The 14878-nt window shown below is 38.5% G+C and overlaps 1 protein-coding gene across 1 annotated transcript; it reads left to right on the plus strand.

Annotated features, from left to right (window-relative positions):
- Positions 1-727: 727 nt before the first annotated feature.
- Positions 728-9099, plus strand: amfra (autocrine motility factor receptor a). Its single transcript, XM_058408069.1, has 13 exons — positions 728-1670; positions 1764-1856; positions 2528-2692; positions 3179-3331; positions 3428-3468; positions 3614-3746; positions 4935-5068; positions 5178-5288; positions 5455-5645; positions 5718-5821; positions 5990-6124; positions 6665-6855; positions 6958-9099. Exons 1-13 carry the CDS (start codon positions 1425-1427, stop codon positions 7148-7150), a joined length of 1890 nt encoding a protein of 629 aa, XP_058264052.1. The 5' UTR covers positions 728-1424; the 3' UTR covers positions 7151-9099.
- The last annotated feature ends 5779 nt before the right edge of the window (positions 9100-14878 follow it).

Here is a 14878-nt window from a genome sequence, read left to right on the forward strand (position 1 = left end):
AGTTATAATGTGAACACAAAATTCAGATGATATATTAATGGCTTATTAGGATGCCTTCACCGTCCCTTTTCTTAGTAATGGAAAAAAGGATCTAGATGATTCCTTATGTAAAGCTGGACATTTTAACAATTCAGAGGCTTATACACATTGCATTTCTTTCCAATTATCATTTTTAAATCTTTTTGATGAAATTATTATTGAAACTGAAATAAGCTGAAATTGAAATGCTGCATAAATGTGGAGTGACATCGAATATATTTCCTTTTCTATAACACAGAAAGAAACGAACCTTGTAGGGGTTATAATGTGTGTAGAAATATAAAGGTTGTTATTTTGTTTTATTTGTTATGTAGTAGCTATTGGAATGTGTTATAGCTGTTAGCAGCCTTTTTTATTTATTCATTATTTTGTTAACATAACAGGAACCAAGAAAAAAAAACAGGAGTACAGGTAGACAAAAACTCCACAGCATTCTGTGACAACAAACAAACAAATAAACAAATTAATTAATTAACAAATAAATAAAAATGACATAAAACACTGAATTGCGAGAATATACTGTTTGGCAGCTTTTTTTGTTACAGGAAGTGGACAAAGAGTTTATATAAATGTTAATATGTTTATGAAAGTGAGGAGACGGGGTGTGTGCCATAGCAGCCATATTAACACACGACACGCGCACGATCTTGCGTAAGCACCGGAAGAACATCGGTGACGTAAAAACACCGGAAAAGGTGAGGGGGGAGGGGGCAGTGAAACTCAGAGAAACGACTGGAACAACAACACAACAGACTACAAGCTCCTGAAATTATCCCTCAGACATCTTCACCGAGCGGACGACGGAGAAACAGGCACGGGAGAGACACGTGTCCTTCTCTTCATCGATGTAGTTTATATTAATCCTTTTAAGAATATTAGCGAGCTGAAACCTTTGGACAGTTTGTTAGCGTAAGGTAGCCTGTTAGCCTCTTAGCCTGACAGCTAGCTTCGACGAACGCTTTGAAGAAAAAAAGGAGTATTAATTGTGTATGGATATAATAATAATCTTCACTGCTGAAACCGGTGTCGCTACATTTGGAAAGCAGTAGTAGTGTAAACCCAAAGGGATGGGACTCAAAACGGACAAAAATGATAAAGTGAATTTAATTCAATCCGTCTTTATTGTTATGTTTGCAGAAGAGTCTGTCGTTTGCACGTAACCGAGTCCTTTAACCAGCCAGGTTTCTGTGTTTACTTAAAGAATTAAATCTAATATATCGGTAACATTTAAATCTACTAATAGGTTGGAATAAAGTTTGTTAACTAAACAGTTCGTGCATAGCAGAGTGTGTTTGTTTGTTTGTTTGTTTTGTTTCTTTAAAGTAAATAAATAAAAAAGCGCAGAGCAGCTTGTCTGTGAACCGGACGCTGGACACTGCTGGACCATGCCTCTGGTATTTCTGGAGAGATTTCCTTGGCCCAGTTTGCAGACTTACACTGCTCTGAGTGCAGTGCTGCTGGCTGGGACTTTGTTAAGTGCCTACACAGCTGTGACAGAGACTGAAGCTCCATCTGCAGAAGAAACCCCCAGCAGCTCCGTAGATGACATTAAAGTAAAGCCAGATGAAAGTAATGGCAATGTGTCCACCGATGTACTGCTCTATCTCATCTCGGACAGCTTGTTTGTTTGGGTTCGTGCTTCTATACACTTTTGAACTATTCCTTTGTTTTCTCGTGTGTGAGCAGGAGGATAGTTGATGAGGTGAACTGCATGTCTTTCTCAGGTTTTGGTGAACACTGCCTGCTGTGTCCTCATGCTGATTGCCAAAGTGATCCAGTGCATTGTTTTTGGTCCTCTGAGGGTCAGTGAGAAACAGGTAAGGACAGATGGTTGGGTGGGCGAGTATCCTCATGAAATACAAGATCTTTTATTTGATATTCTGCTCCTACAATAAATACAGTAAATTTTCTCTTCTCACTCCTTGCAGTCCCAGGATGTATATATGAGGATTTCACTGATTGCACTTTTTCTGCAAAATGGTGTCATTAGTATAGCATTACATATATCTGTACATGATCTGCCACATACCAACATGGAGGTGCTGGAGACAATAAAATATCTCGAATCTGAGCCAGGCCAATCCAGATACACATTTTAGCTAGTCTACAGAGATATATGGTCTACTAGAGAATTATTGCCACTGTTTTGAGTGAAATCTAAATCACTCTGAAGTGAATAACAAATGATAAGTTATTTAGATATTGTATTTGGAAACATTAATATATGATACCTAAAATGTACTATTGTTAGAATTCCTAATTATATACGCCTGTCTTATCAATCCTGAAATAAATTCCTCGTACTTGTGAAACCTTACCTACGGTACTTGTTGATGTGGCAGAACCTTCATACTGTTGTTATCATTCTCAGCACTTTACTATTAAGATTTCTTGCTTTAGCTGTTTAAAATAATTTTCAATGAAATTTTACATCAAGCCTTGTTCACAAGTAAACTGCTGCATCTGTGTCCGCGTTTTCCCCCAACAGCACTTGAAGGACAAGTTCTGGAACTTCATCTTTTATAAATTCATCTTCATATTTGGGGTGCTGAATGTGCAGACCGTTGAAGAAGTGGTGCTGTGGTGTTTGTGGTTTGCTGTTCTGATCTTCCTTCATCTCATGGTCCAGCTCTGTAAAGATCGCTTTGAATATGTGAGTAGTTGTAGAACTTTTAGACAAGATATCTCCTGCTTAGATTTAAACTTTTATGCAAAAATTATGCAGGCTGGTTCTTGGACCTTCAGCACATGCCATGACCCTGGTGTGAGAGGAACTGCAACATCGGTGGCATTGGGGCCCTGAGGGCAGGATTTAAGACCTTTGTCTATGCGCAATGACAGAAACTGTAGCCTGCCTAATGTTGTTCACTTGTTTTTCTGCCCTGTGTGTATTTGCAGTAGTGAAGATGATGTTATAGACTTGTATGTTTGTACAAACAGAACTGATGGAAGTACAGTGAATTGGCACAAATACTTTTGTGACAGATGAATTGTTTCTCAAATCTTATGTTATTTCCTATGAAAACATTTCTACTGTTTTTTTAAGAACAAACATTCCCATATCTTTCTTTCAGTAACCTCATTTAACTATTTGGGTTTTTGTTTTTTTTGTTTGTTTGTTTGTTTTTGTTTGTTTTAGCTGTCCTTTTCTCCAACAACCCCCATGAGCAGTCATGTCCGAGTGCTCACCCTGCTGGTGTCCATGCTGTTGTGCTGTGGAGGTCTAGCGGTGCTCTGTGGCCTTGTTGGTCATCTCCATGGCATGCATACTGTTGCCTTTATGGCTGCTGAAGTAGGAAATATTACATTTCTCTTCTCCTTTACATCAGTTGAGGAAATGGTAAATCCTTTAGGTATAAAATATAATCTTTGCCTTTCTCTCCCCCAGTGTTTACTTGTTACAGTGCGCACTGGACATGTTATTACAAGGTAAGCATTTTACCTGTCTGAGTATCTAACATAAGCATCTATGCTGTGTCATTTGTAGGCTGTGAAACTGGAGCTGTGTAGTGCTCTCAGGTTTCTGTGCATGCAGGGAAACACAGCAGTGAGGCCTTACTACTGCTTTTTGTAGGTACTCTATTCACTTGTGGGACCTGAACCATGAAGGCACCTGGGAAAGCAAAGGCACATATGTCTACTATACTGACTTCATTATGGAACTCACCCTCCTCTGCTTAGACCTGATGCATCACATCCACATGCTGGTGACTTTTTAACAGTCATTTATTTTTTCTTTTCATTAACTAAACACCTGCTAACATTCTGTATAACCGATATTCAGCATTGGGATGAACAAATAATAATTTTTTAGCTAGCCCATTGGAGATGTATATATATAAGCTCTAGTGTGCTGCCCTGTCCTGTGTTTTGTTTTCCTGGAAATGTAATTGTCAGATAAAAAGCAACAGCAAATGTAGCATCTTATAGCACACCGTGTTTGTGTTCTTATCCCAAAATGACTAATTTGTAAGCCAACTTTTTAGATACGAGATGTCGAGTCCTCTCATTAAATGTAAAAAGACATTTACTTTTTTACGGATTTATGTGCCTGAACTTTGGCCTATGTTTTGCTCAGTTTTTCTAGTGTTTGACTGTTTTCACATGCCTGCACATTTATGATTCTGTAAAGAACATCTGTTATTAGTCTACACAAGTTTATCCACCTAGTAAAACTATTCTGCCTTTAACCAGATCACGCCTTGGCCGACGTGTCAAGGCCAGCAGGGATCGACGGAATAGTGAACGCTGTAGTTACAGCATTGAGGTGCTTTATTCTACCATGAAACAAATAGTTTAAAAATGGTTGCCAGGCGAAAATTTGTTTTGCAAAAGTCAGTGAAGGAATAGTTTGTCATAAAGGTCTTCTCCAGTGGACAACAACAAAGAAAACAAATGAAAACTTTGTCTTGGTAAAAATCAGTAATGGAGTGGGTGGCATATTAGCTCAGTGGGTAGAGTTGTTGTGTTTAGAGCTACAGGTTCGAAACAGCCTGGTTTATACTCTGTGCAAAATTTCTGTGCATGTTCTCCTCTCCTCGCGTTTCCTCTGGGTTCTGGTGTCCTCTCGCCTTACTGAATGTGGCAGTAGGTGGATAAGCTGAGATAAATTGCCCTTTGGTGTGAATGAGTATGTGCATGGTCTGTTGTCTAGTTGAGGGTGGGGTTTTACGTTTGTTTGTTTGTTTTGAATATATGATTTTTTTTGTTCCGGCTCAGCGAACCGCAACTTGAGATGTAGTGCACAGCTAACCTAGTAAGGGCACAACTAACAGAATTTATACATCAACACTGTCTAGACAGTGCTGTGGTTATTAGACCAGTGCAAATTAAAAAAACACTAATTCATTTTTGGTAGTTGCTTTTTAAATTTCATCTTCACCTCTTCCTCTTAGCTCTTTGGAAATATCTGGTTGTCGATGGCCAGCCTGGTGATCTTCATGCAGCTTCGCTACCTCTTCCATGAGGTGCAGAGGAGAATCCGTCGCCACAAGAACTATTTGCGTGTCATTGACAATATGGAGTCCAGGTTAGGAAGCCATTTCGCCTGTTTTCTTACCTGATGTAAGCTTCTATTTGTGTCTAGTTTCAGTTTGGTATCTGAGGTGTTTGCCTTTCTGCTATTTGTCATTGTGCAGATTTGCTGTAGCGACCCCAGATGAGCTTGTTGCCAATAATGATGACTGTGCAATCTGCTGGGACTCTATGACCTCAGCACGGAAGCTGCCCTGTGGACACCTTTTTCATAGGTAAGCTATCTACAATACTGAGAGAGGGGCATTCATTTCTTCCAGATATATGCTTCTGATACTATAGAAAGCAGATATAAATATAGACTATTTTTTTGTGTCTTCACTGTTTTGTTTGTGTAGTGGATTTTCTCATGTATATCCCATGTGTATGTTGCACATGCAGTTCATGTCTGCGCTCGTGGCTAGAGCAAGACACCTCTTGTCCGACATGCCGCATGTCACTGAACATTAACGAGGGCGTGAGAGAGAGGGAGGAGGGGCAGAGGGCACCAGCTGATGACAACATGGCCGCAGGGCCCGGAAACGATGTCCGACCTCACCTCAACCAGCACAACCACTTTTTTCACTTTGATGGTGAGCGGTCATTTCACACATTACATTCAGATTCACAATAGGTTACTTTTCTGATGTTTCCACTCTTATTAGGCTCACGAATTGCTAGCTGGCTTCCAAGCTTCTCTGTGGAAGTTATGCATACAACCAACATCCTGGGCATTGCTCAAGTCAACAACTCGCAGCTGAATACCATGGTGAGGGATGTCTGTTTATATTGATGATTGCTTTAAGTTGCAGTTTTTGTGCTGCGGTCTTTATTATGCCATCTGGACCATGTTCCATTTTTGATATGTTTATCTTAAGGTTTATCTATCATGTTTATCTTATGTTTATCTTTGATATGTTTCTGTTGGTTGTTCTAGGCCCATCAGATACAGGAGATGTTCCCCCAGGTTCCCTACCATTTGGTGCTGCAAGATTTGCAGCTCACTCGCTCTGTGGAGGTCACCACTGACAACATTCTGGAGGGTAGGATCCAGGTGCCCTTCCCTGCCCAGGTAAAGTCCTCATCCCCACAGTCGACATGAAAAACATATTGTGAGAATTTACCTTTAGATCTAAAACCCCAAAATGATTTTTCTGGAAATAAATCTGGAGAATTAACAATATATTGATATTGTTGCTTGTGCTATTTTTTCAATGAAGTGCTTACAAGAAGAGGAATATTCAAAAGAATATTTTTAAATACATTACAACACAGTGAATGAAAAGAAAGAACAAAAGTATGATGTAGTTCCTCTTAGAGAAAGGCAGTCCTACCAAAGATCTGTTTTAAACTGGACATTGGTTTAGCTCAATTATCAATAAAATCAACTAGCTGATTTTGAAATAACTACATTAGCAGTGCCTGCACTGGGAAATTAAAAATTTTGTTGAATTATCATGAAAGTTATTTCCAGTGATTGATCTAAGGGCTAACATAATATCTGGCTTGCACCAGAATGTAAAATAACTATAACTCAAACTGAGACTCATGTTACACAATGAGACTATTGAATTGAAAGGTTAGGGATGGCAATGTGTTCTGCTTTTCTCAGCCCTTGGAACGACCACCTGTTCAGGAGAGTCCAGCCCCAGAGGAGCCTGCGGGAGCTAGCAGGGGTTCAGAGCCCACTGCTGCAGAGGCCGAGGACCTTGAGGTGCGAGGTAGCCGCTTCTCAAAATCTGCAGACGAGAGGCAGAGGATGCTGCGCCAGAGGAAAGAGGAGCTGCTGCAGAGAGCACGCAGGTCTGCTGATACTCATTACTGGTCCTTTTTCCAGCCAATCACATTAAGTGGATAAATTGTAGTGTTTTACTCATAAGTATACTCTGGGTTTTATTCCTGCAGACGCTATCTGAACAAAAGCAATGTTGGAGAAGCTTTCTCTTCCTCTTTTGCTGACTCTAAGGAGGAGGATGATAATGTCGTACCTGCTCTTGAAGAAGAGGACTCCGGTTCGGACCCTGTGACTATTCGGCGCAGAATGCTGGCAGCCGCAGCTGAGCGACGTATGCACCGGCATTCGGACACACCAATTTGAGAGGGTCTGCCACATTTCCACCTTCCCATGGTTGTGTCTGTAATGAAGGGGAAGTAGCTCTTGGTCACTTCTTCCTCCAATAAAGCCAAAACATGCATGACGCTCACTTGTGCCATGATCCAGCCATGGCCAATCCGTAGCAGACCAGCCGTGTCTCTGATAGGTCTCAGTGTTTTAAAACTTTTCTGTTGTGCACTTTTCATATGACATGGCAGCTTGGCTGTGTCTATGGATAAATGTCTGTGCGTGTCATTTGTACCTTTTAAAATGTTAAGTTCCCGATCTGCCTAAACAACAATAGGTTTGTCACTAGGGTTCAGGAAAGAATTATGAACCTGATGCCTGCTAGTTCCTCAGTCGTGTTAGTATGAAAAATAAGCTGTATCTGAACTCTCATGTGACATGAACATCGTTTAGCATAGTTCTTTCAGGACCGTAGCAATGCAAGTGTTTGGGAAGGTTGCCTTTAGCTCTTTATTAAAAGCTGTGTGACTTTTAAACTTTTTGAGCTTTATGAGGTCTAGTTTTGGTGATTTTACCTTAAGACACAAGCTAAAACGTAAAACCTGGTTAAGTGTAAACTAAAGGAAATTAACATTTTTGGCATTGACATGATCATTTGCTGTGTCCATAGGGGAGGTTTTTCTGGTTCACATTAAAGGTTTTTAGCTTTGACCCTTTTCCAGTTCTGGAACCAATTTAAGACACACCATGGTTAACTTCTCTCAGCAGGGTCATGCTTCAGACGTATGTGTATCTGTTTGCAGTGATTTGGAGGTTTGCATGCCTGTGGTCTAATCTCAATTCACATTTTGTGTGTGTTGAACACTGCAGACTGCCAGTCAGCTCAGCTTTTCTGTTTGAGTTTTGCTCATTATTTAAAGATCTTTTGCGAGGAAATGTGTTAATCCTGTAGTTTTGTCTACTCATTTCTTGTCACGTTTCTGCTTTGGTGTTTGCATTTGGTTGTTACATCAATGATTTATAGCTCTGTAAGCAACCAATACAGCAAAATGTTACTTTATATGTTATTACTGCCTTATGTTATGGCGGAGAGGCGTGAGCTGAGATGTTCAGATTTGATCAGCATACATGAAGACATGTAACAAGAGACTGTTTATTCTTTGGGGTTCTGCTTATAGTTTCAGGGGTTTTTTCAAATTCAGCATGAATGGAAAAACTTGTCAGCTTTTGTTGAATTATTTTTATTAATCAGTAATATTTTTCTGAATGCAGTTTAAGGGAGAAAGCTCTATTTTGCATAATATAATAAATCACTAAAACTTTTTAATGAAGATGAATGTGTTAGGGCTGATATTTTACCATTTGAGTAAATGCAGGATCTCACTAGCATTCCCACAGTAAATGCAGAGTGGCTCCGTGGCTTATTATTTTGACTCAAGTGATCTTGCTTTATAAAAGGTTTAAGAAATTAGCTACCACTTATTACATTTCTTTCATTTTCTCCCTCTGTTTGTTGCCTCTTTCTATGCATGAAATCATTGCTTGTGATGCATAGGTCTTATATTGCCTAACAAAGTATTTCCAAAGAAACCACAAGTCATTTTTACCTGAGGCTTGAAATTGTGATAGGTTTTTCTAGTGATAAAGCTCATACTCAGACCAAAAGGTCAGATTTGGAGCTCTACACTGTGCTCTTGCAGCTGCACCTTTCATCAGTATTTCTGTACCTGAGAAAAGTGTAAGTATCTGAAGTGTCTCCACACAATTGTTCAGATACATCGTCATTGTTAACACATGGTTTACTTCTTACTGACCTTGTATACTAAATCTGAACTGTTTGAATGCTTTTTCTATTGATAACCCCCCTCCCCCCATGTGTGCCTAAATTCACCAGTGGATCAGTTGAACTGTAAATAATTTGTAATGGAGACTGTATAATAAATGTTAAATGACCCTGTATAAAATAAAATTCAGAATTATTGAAAGCCTTTGTACGGTCACTGTTAAGTATTTGGTTGTTTTCTGGTTTGGTCAGTCAGATCTTTATAAAATATTCTTCAGCACTCAGCCCACATTGAGCTTATGGCTATAGCTATGTGTGTAATAATCCTCTGAATGGATATTGATATTATATTTTAAATGTTACAATATTTACACACAGACTTTGCTGAATTACTGTTGTACCTGTAAAAAGTCGTCACATTTTGGGTTCCATTTACAGTCGTGTTAAATAACTGAATGGGCGGCTTGATAAGACTCTCATACACTGTACACTATACTATACACACTGTACACTACACACTATACACACTGTACACTATACTATACACACTGTACACTACACACTATACACACTGTACACTACACACTGTACACTATACACACTGTACACTATACTATACACACTATACACTGTACACTATACACACTGTACACTATACAATACACACTGTACACTATACAATACACACTATACACTGTACACTATACACACTGTACACTATACTATACACACTGTACACTACACACTGTACACTACACACTATACACACTGTACACTACACACTATACACACTGTACACTATTCTATACACACTATACACTACACACTGTACACTACACTATACACACTGTACACTACACACTATACACACTGTACACTACACACTGTACACTACACACTATACACACTGTACACTACACACTATACACACTGTACACTACACTACACACTATACACACTGTACACTATACTATACACACTGTACACTACACACTATACACACTGTACACTACACACTGTACACTACACACTATACACACTGTACACTATACACTACACACTGTACACTATACACACTATACACTACACACACTGTACACTATACTATACACACTGTACACTATACACTACACACTGTACACTGTACACTATACACACTGTACACTACACACTGTACACTATACACAACACATTGTACACTACACACTGTACACTATACTATACACACTGTACACTATACTATACACACTGTACACTATACACACTGTACACTATACTATACACACTGTACACTATACAATGTACACTATACTCTACACACTGTACACTATACACTACAAACTGTACACTATACACACTGTACACTATACACACTGTACACTATACTCTACACACTGTACACTATACACTACACACTGTACACTATACACACTGTACACTATACACTACACACACTGTACACTATACAATACACACTGTACACTACACAATGTACACTATACTCTACACACTGTACACTATACACTACAAACTGTACACTATACACACTGTACACTATACTCTACACACTGTACACTATACACACTGTACACTATACACTACAAACTGTACACTATACACACTGTACACTATACTCTACACACTGTACACTATACACCACACTATACACTACACACTATACACACTGTACACTATACACTACACACTATACACTACACACTATACACACTGTACACTATACACTACACACTATACACACTGTACACTACACACTATACACACTGTACACTACACACTACACACTATACACACTGTACACTACACACTATACACACTGTACACTATACTATACACACTGTACACTACACACTATACACACTGTACACTATACACTACACACTATACACACTGTACACTATACACACTATACACTACACACACTGTACACTATACTATACACACTGTACACTATACACTACACACTATACACTACACACTATACACACTGTACACTATACACTACACACTATACACACTGTACACTATACACTACACACTACACACTGTACACTATACACTACACACTATACACATTACACACACTGTACACTATACACTACACACTGTACACTATACACACTATACACTACACACTGTACACTATACACACTATACACTACACACTGTACACTATACACTACACACTGTACACTATACACACTGTACACTATACACTACACACTGTACACTATACACACTGTACACTATACACTACACACTGTACACTATACACACTGTACACTATACACACTATACACTACACACTGTACACTATACACACTGTACACTATACACTACACACTGTACACTATACACACTGTACACTATACACTACACACTGTACACTATACACACTATAAACTACACACTGTACACTATACACACTGTACACTATACACTACACACTGTACACTACACACTGTACACTATACACACTATAAACTACACACTGTACACTATACACACTGTACACTACACACTGTACACTACACACTGTACACTATACACACTATAAACTACACACTGTGCACTATACACACTGTACACTATACACTACACACTATACACACTGTACACTATACACTACACACTATACACATTACACACACTGTACACTATACACTACACACTGTACACTATACACACTATACACTACACACTGTACACTATACACTATACACACTGTACACTATACACACTATACACTACACACTGTACACTATACACACTATACACACTATACACTACACACTGTACACTATACACTACACACTGTACACTATACACACTGTACACTATACACACTATACACTACACACTGTACACTATACACTACACACTGTACACTATACACACTGTACACTATACACACTATACACTACACACTGTACACTATACACACTATACACTACACACTGTACACTATACACTACACACTGTACACTATACACACTATACACTACACACTGTACACTATACACACTATACACTACACACTGTACACTATACACTATACACTACACACTGTACACTATACACACTGTACACTATACACACTATACACTACACACTGTACACTATACACTACACACTGTACACTATACACACTATACACTACACACTGTACACTATACACACTATACACTACCCACTGTACACTATACACTGTACACTATACACACTGTACACTATACACACTATACACTACACACTGTACACTATACACTACACACTGTACACTATACACACTGTACACTATACACTACACACTGTACACTATACACACTGTACACTATACACTACACACTGTACACTATACACACTGTACACTATACACTACACACTGTACACTACACACACTATACACTACACACTGTACACTATACACACTGTACACTATACACTACACACTGTACACTATACACACTATAAACTACACACTGTACACTATACACTACACACTGTACACTATACACTACACACTGTACACTATACACTACACACTGTACACTATACACACTATAAACTACACACTGTACACTATACACACTGTACACTATACACTACACACTGTACACTATACACACTATACACTACACACTGTACACTATACACACTGTACACTATACACTACACACTGTACACTATACACTACACACTGTACACTATACACACTGTACACTATACACACTGTACACTATACACTACACACTGTACACTATACACACTGTACACTATACACTACACACTGTACACTATACACTACACACTGTACACTATACACTACACACTGTACACTATACACACTGTACACTATACACTATACACACTGTACACTATACACTACACACTATACACACTGTACACTACACACTGTACACTATACACACTGTACACTATACACTATACACTACACACTGTACACTATACACACTATACACTACACACTGTACACTATACACACTGTACACTACACACTGTACACTATACACTTCACACTGTACACTATACACTACACACTGTACACTATACACACTGTACACTATACACTACACACTGTACACTACACACTGTACACTATACACTACACACTGTACACTGTACACTATACACACTGTACACTACACACTGTACACTATACACAACACATTGTACACTACACACTGTACACTACACACTGTACACTATACACTGTACACTATACACACTGTACACTATACAATACACACTGTACACTATACTACACACTGTACACTATACACACTGTACACTATACTATACACACTGTACACTATACTATACACACTGTACACTATACACACTGTACACTATACACTACACACTGTACACTATACACACTGTACACTATACACACTGTACACTATAAAGTGGATATACATACACCATACATACATACACTATACTCTATACACTGTACACACATACTCTACACTATACTCTATACACTGTACACTATACTCTCTACACTATACTCTCTACACTGTACACTATACTCTCTACACTATACTCTATTCACTGTACACTATACTCTCTACACTATACTCTATACACTGTACACTATACTCTCTACACTATACTCTATACACTGTACACTCATACTCTACAGACAAATTTTAGTGCTAGATCTGCTATATGCAGTTGTTTAGCATTTGAGAAGAGAAGAAACTATAACAGTAAACAATATAGTAAAGATGAAATCGTTCGAAAACTGGAAATCTTTCACCTTTAAAGTTTAACTCTGTAATACGAATTGGCGTTTTGTAATTGTTACACAACTGGGTTGGAAAAGTTTGAAAGCGTGTGGACGGACTGTTACAGGAGTTGTGCGTACTGATAAAGACCACTAGAGGGCGATGAAGAACCGTATGGTGATTACAAGCACTTTTAGCAGCATAACACTGCAGTGGTGGTGTAACAAGGATCAGTGCACACACTTTACAGTGCTTACATCTTCCAGCCAATGAAAGCCTAGCCTTGGCCAAATCCCAAATGACCACTCTGTAGCGCACACAGGACACAAAGCAGTGGATTGTACACCATATGTAGTGTCTTATTTATTCAGTAGGGAGCCACTTGAGACTTATATATTTTTTTATTTAGGCTATGTGTATAGCATGAGGGCTTCAGTTCCTAGTCCTATTTGTGTTCTCTGTCTCTCTGTCTCTCTCTCTCTCTCTCTCTGTCTCTCTGTCTCTCTCTCTCTCTCTCTGTCTCTCTGTCTCTCTCTCTCTCTCTCTCTGTCTCTCTCTCTCTCTGTCTCTCTGTCTCTCTCTCTGTTTCTCTCTCTCTCTCTCTCTCTCTCTCTCTCTCTCTCTCTCTCTCTCTCACACACACACACACACACACACACACACAATCAATAAATAAATAAATAAATAAATAAATAAATAAATAAATAAGAAAGACATGGCTACATATGTTTTCATATGTGAATTGAGCAATTATACAAAATACCTAGTATAATAGTGGAATGTATTTGGACAAACTATTATACCATGTATAATCTTTAAGCTGCATAAATTTTAATTCATTTTAAAGTTGAATCTTATTTAGACTGCAGTTCAGGCAATGCTTCATAGTCTGGTGTCTAAGGTCATTTCTGACCACAGATCGAAAGGTACAGTGCATATTCTGTCTTAAAAGAATTTGTTGGAACATATGACACTAAATTCAATGCTACATGGGAAATTCTAGAAGCTGGACTCAGGAATTACACTTAACTCTTTTCCTGACATTTCTGCTCAAGATTTTTTCTTTGCAATTTAGACTAAAATTGTGCACCTGCAGATAAATAAAAAATACATGTCTCTGTGACAACTGGGCTTTGAAATGTCAAGTCATTTTATGAACTAAAGACAGACAATGTCAAAGAGAGAAAAATCAAATGAGTAATCCTGGGA

The sequence above is a fragment of the Hemibagrus wyckioides genome, linkage group LG14, assembly GCF_019097595.1.
Source record: "Hemibagrus wyckioides isolate EC202008001 linkage group LG14, SWU_Hwy_1.0, whole genome shotgun sequence".
NCBI classification, from domain to species: domain Eukaryota; kingdom Metazoa; phylum Chordata; class Actinopteri; order Siluriformes; family Bagridae; genus Hemibagrus; species Hemibagrus wyckioides.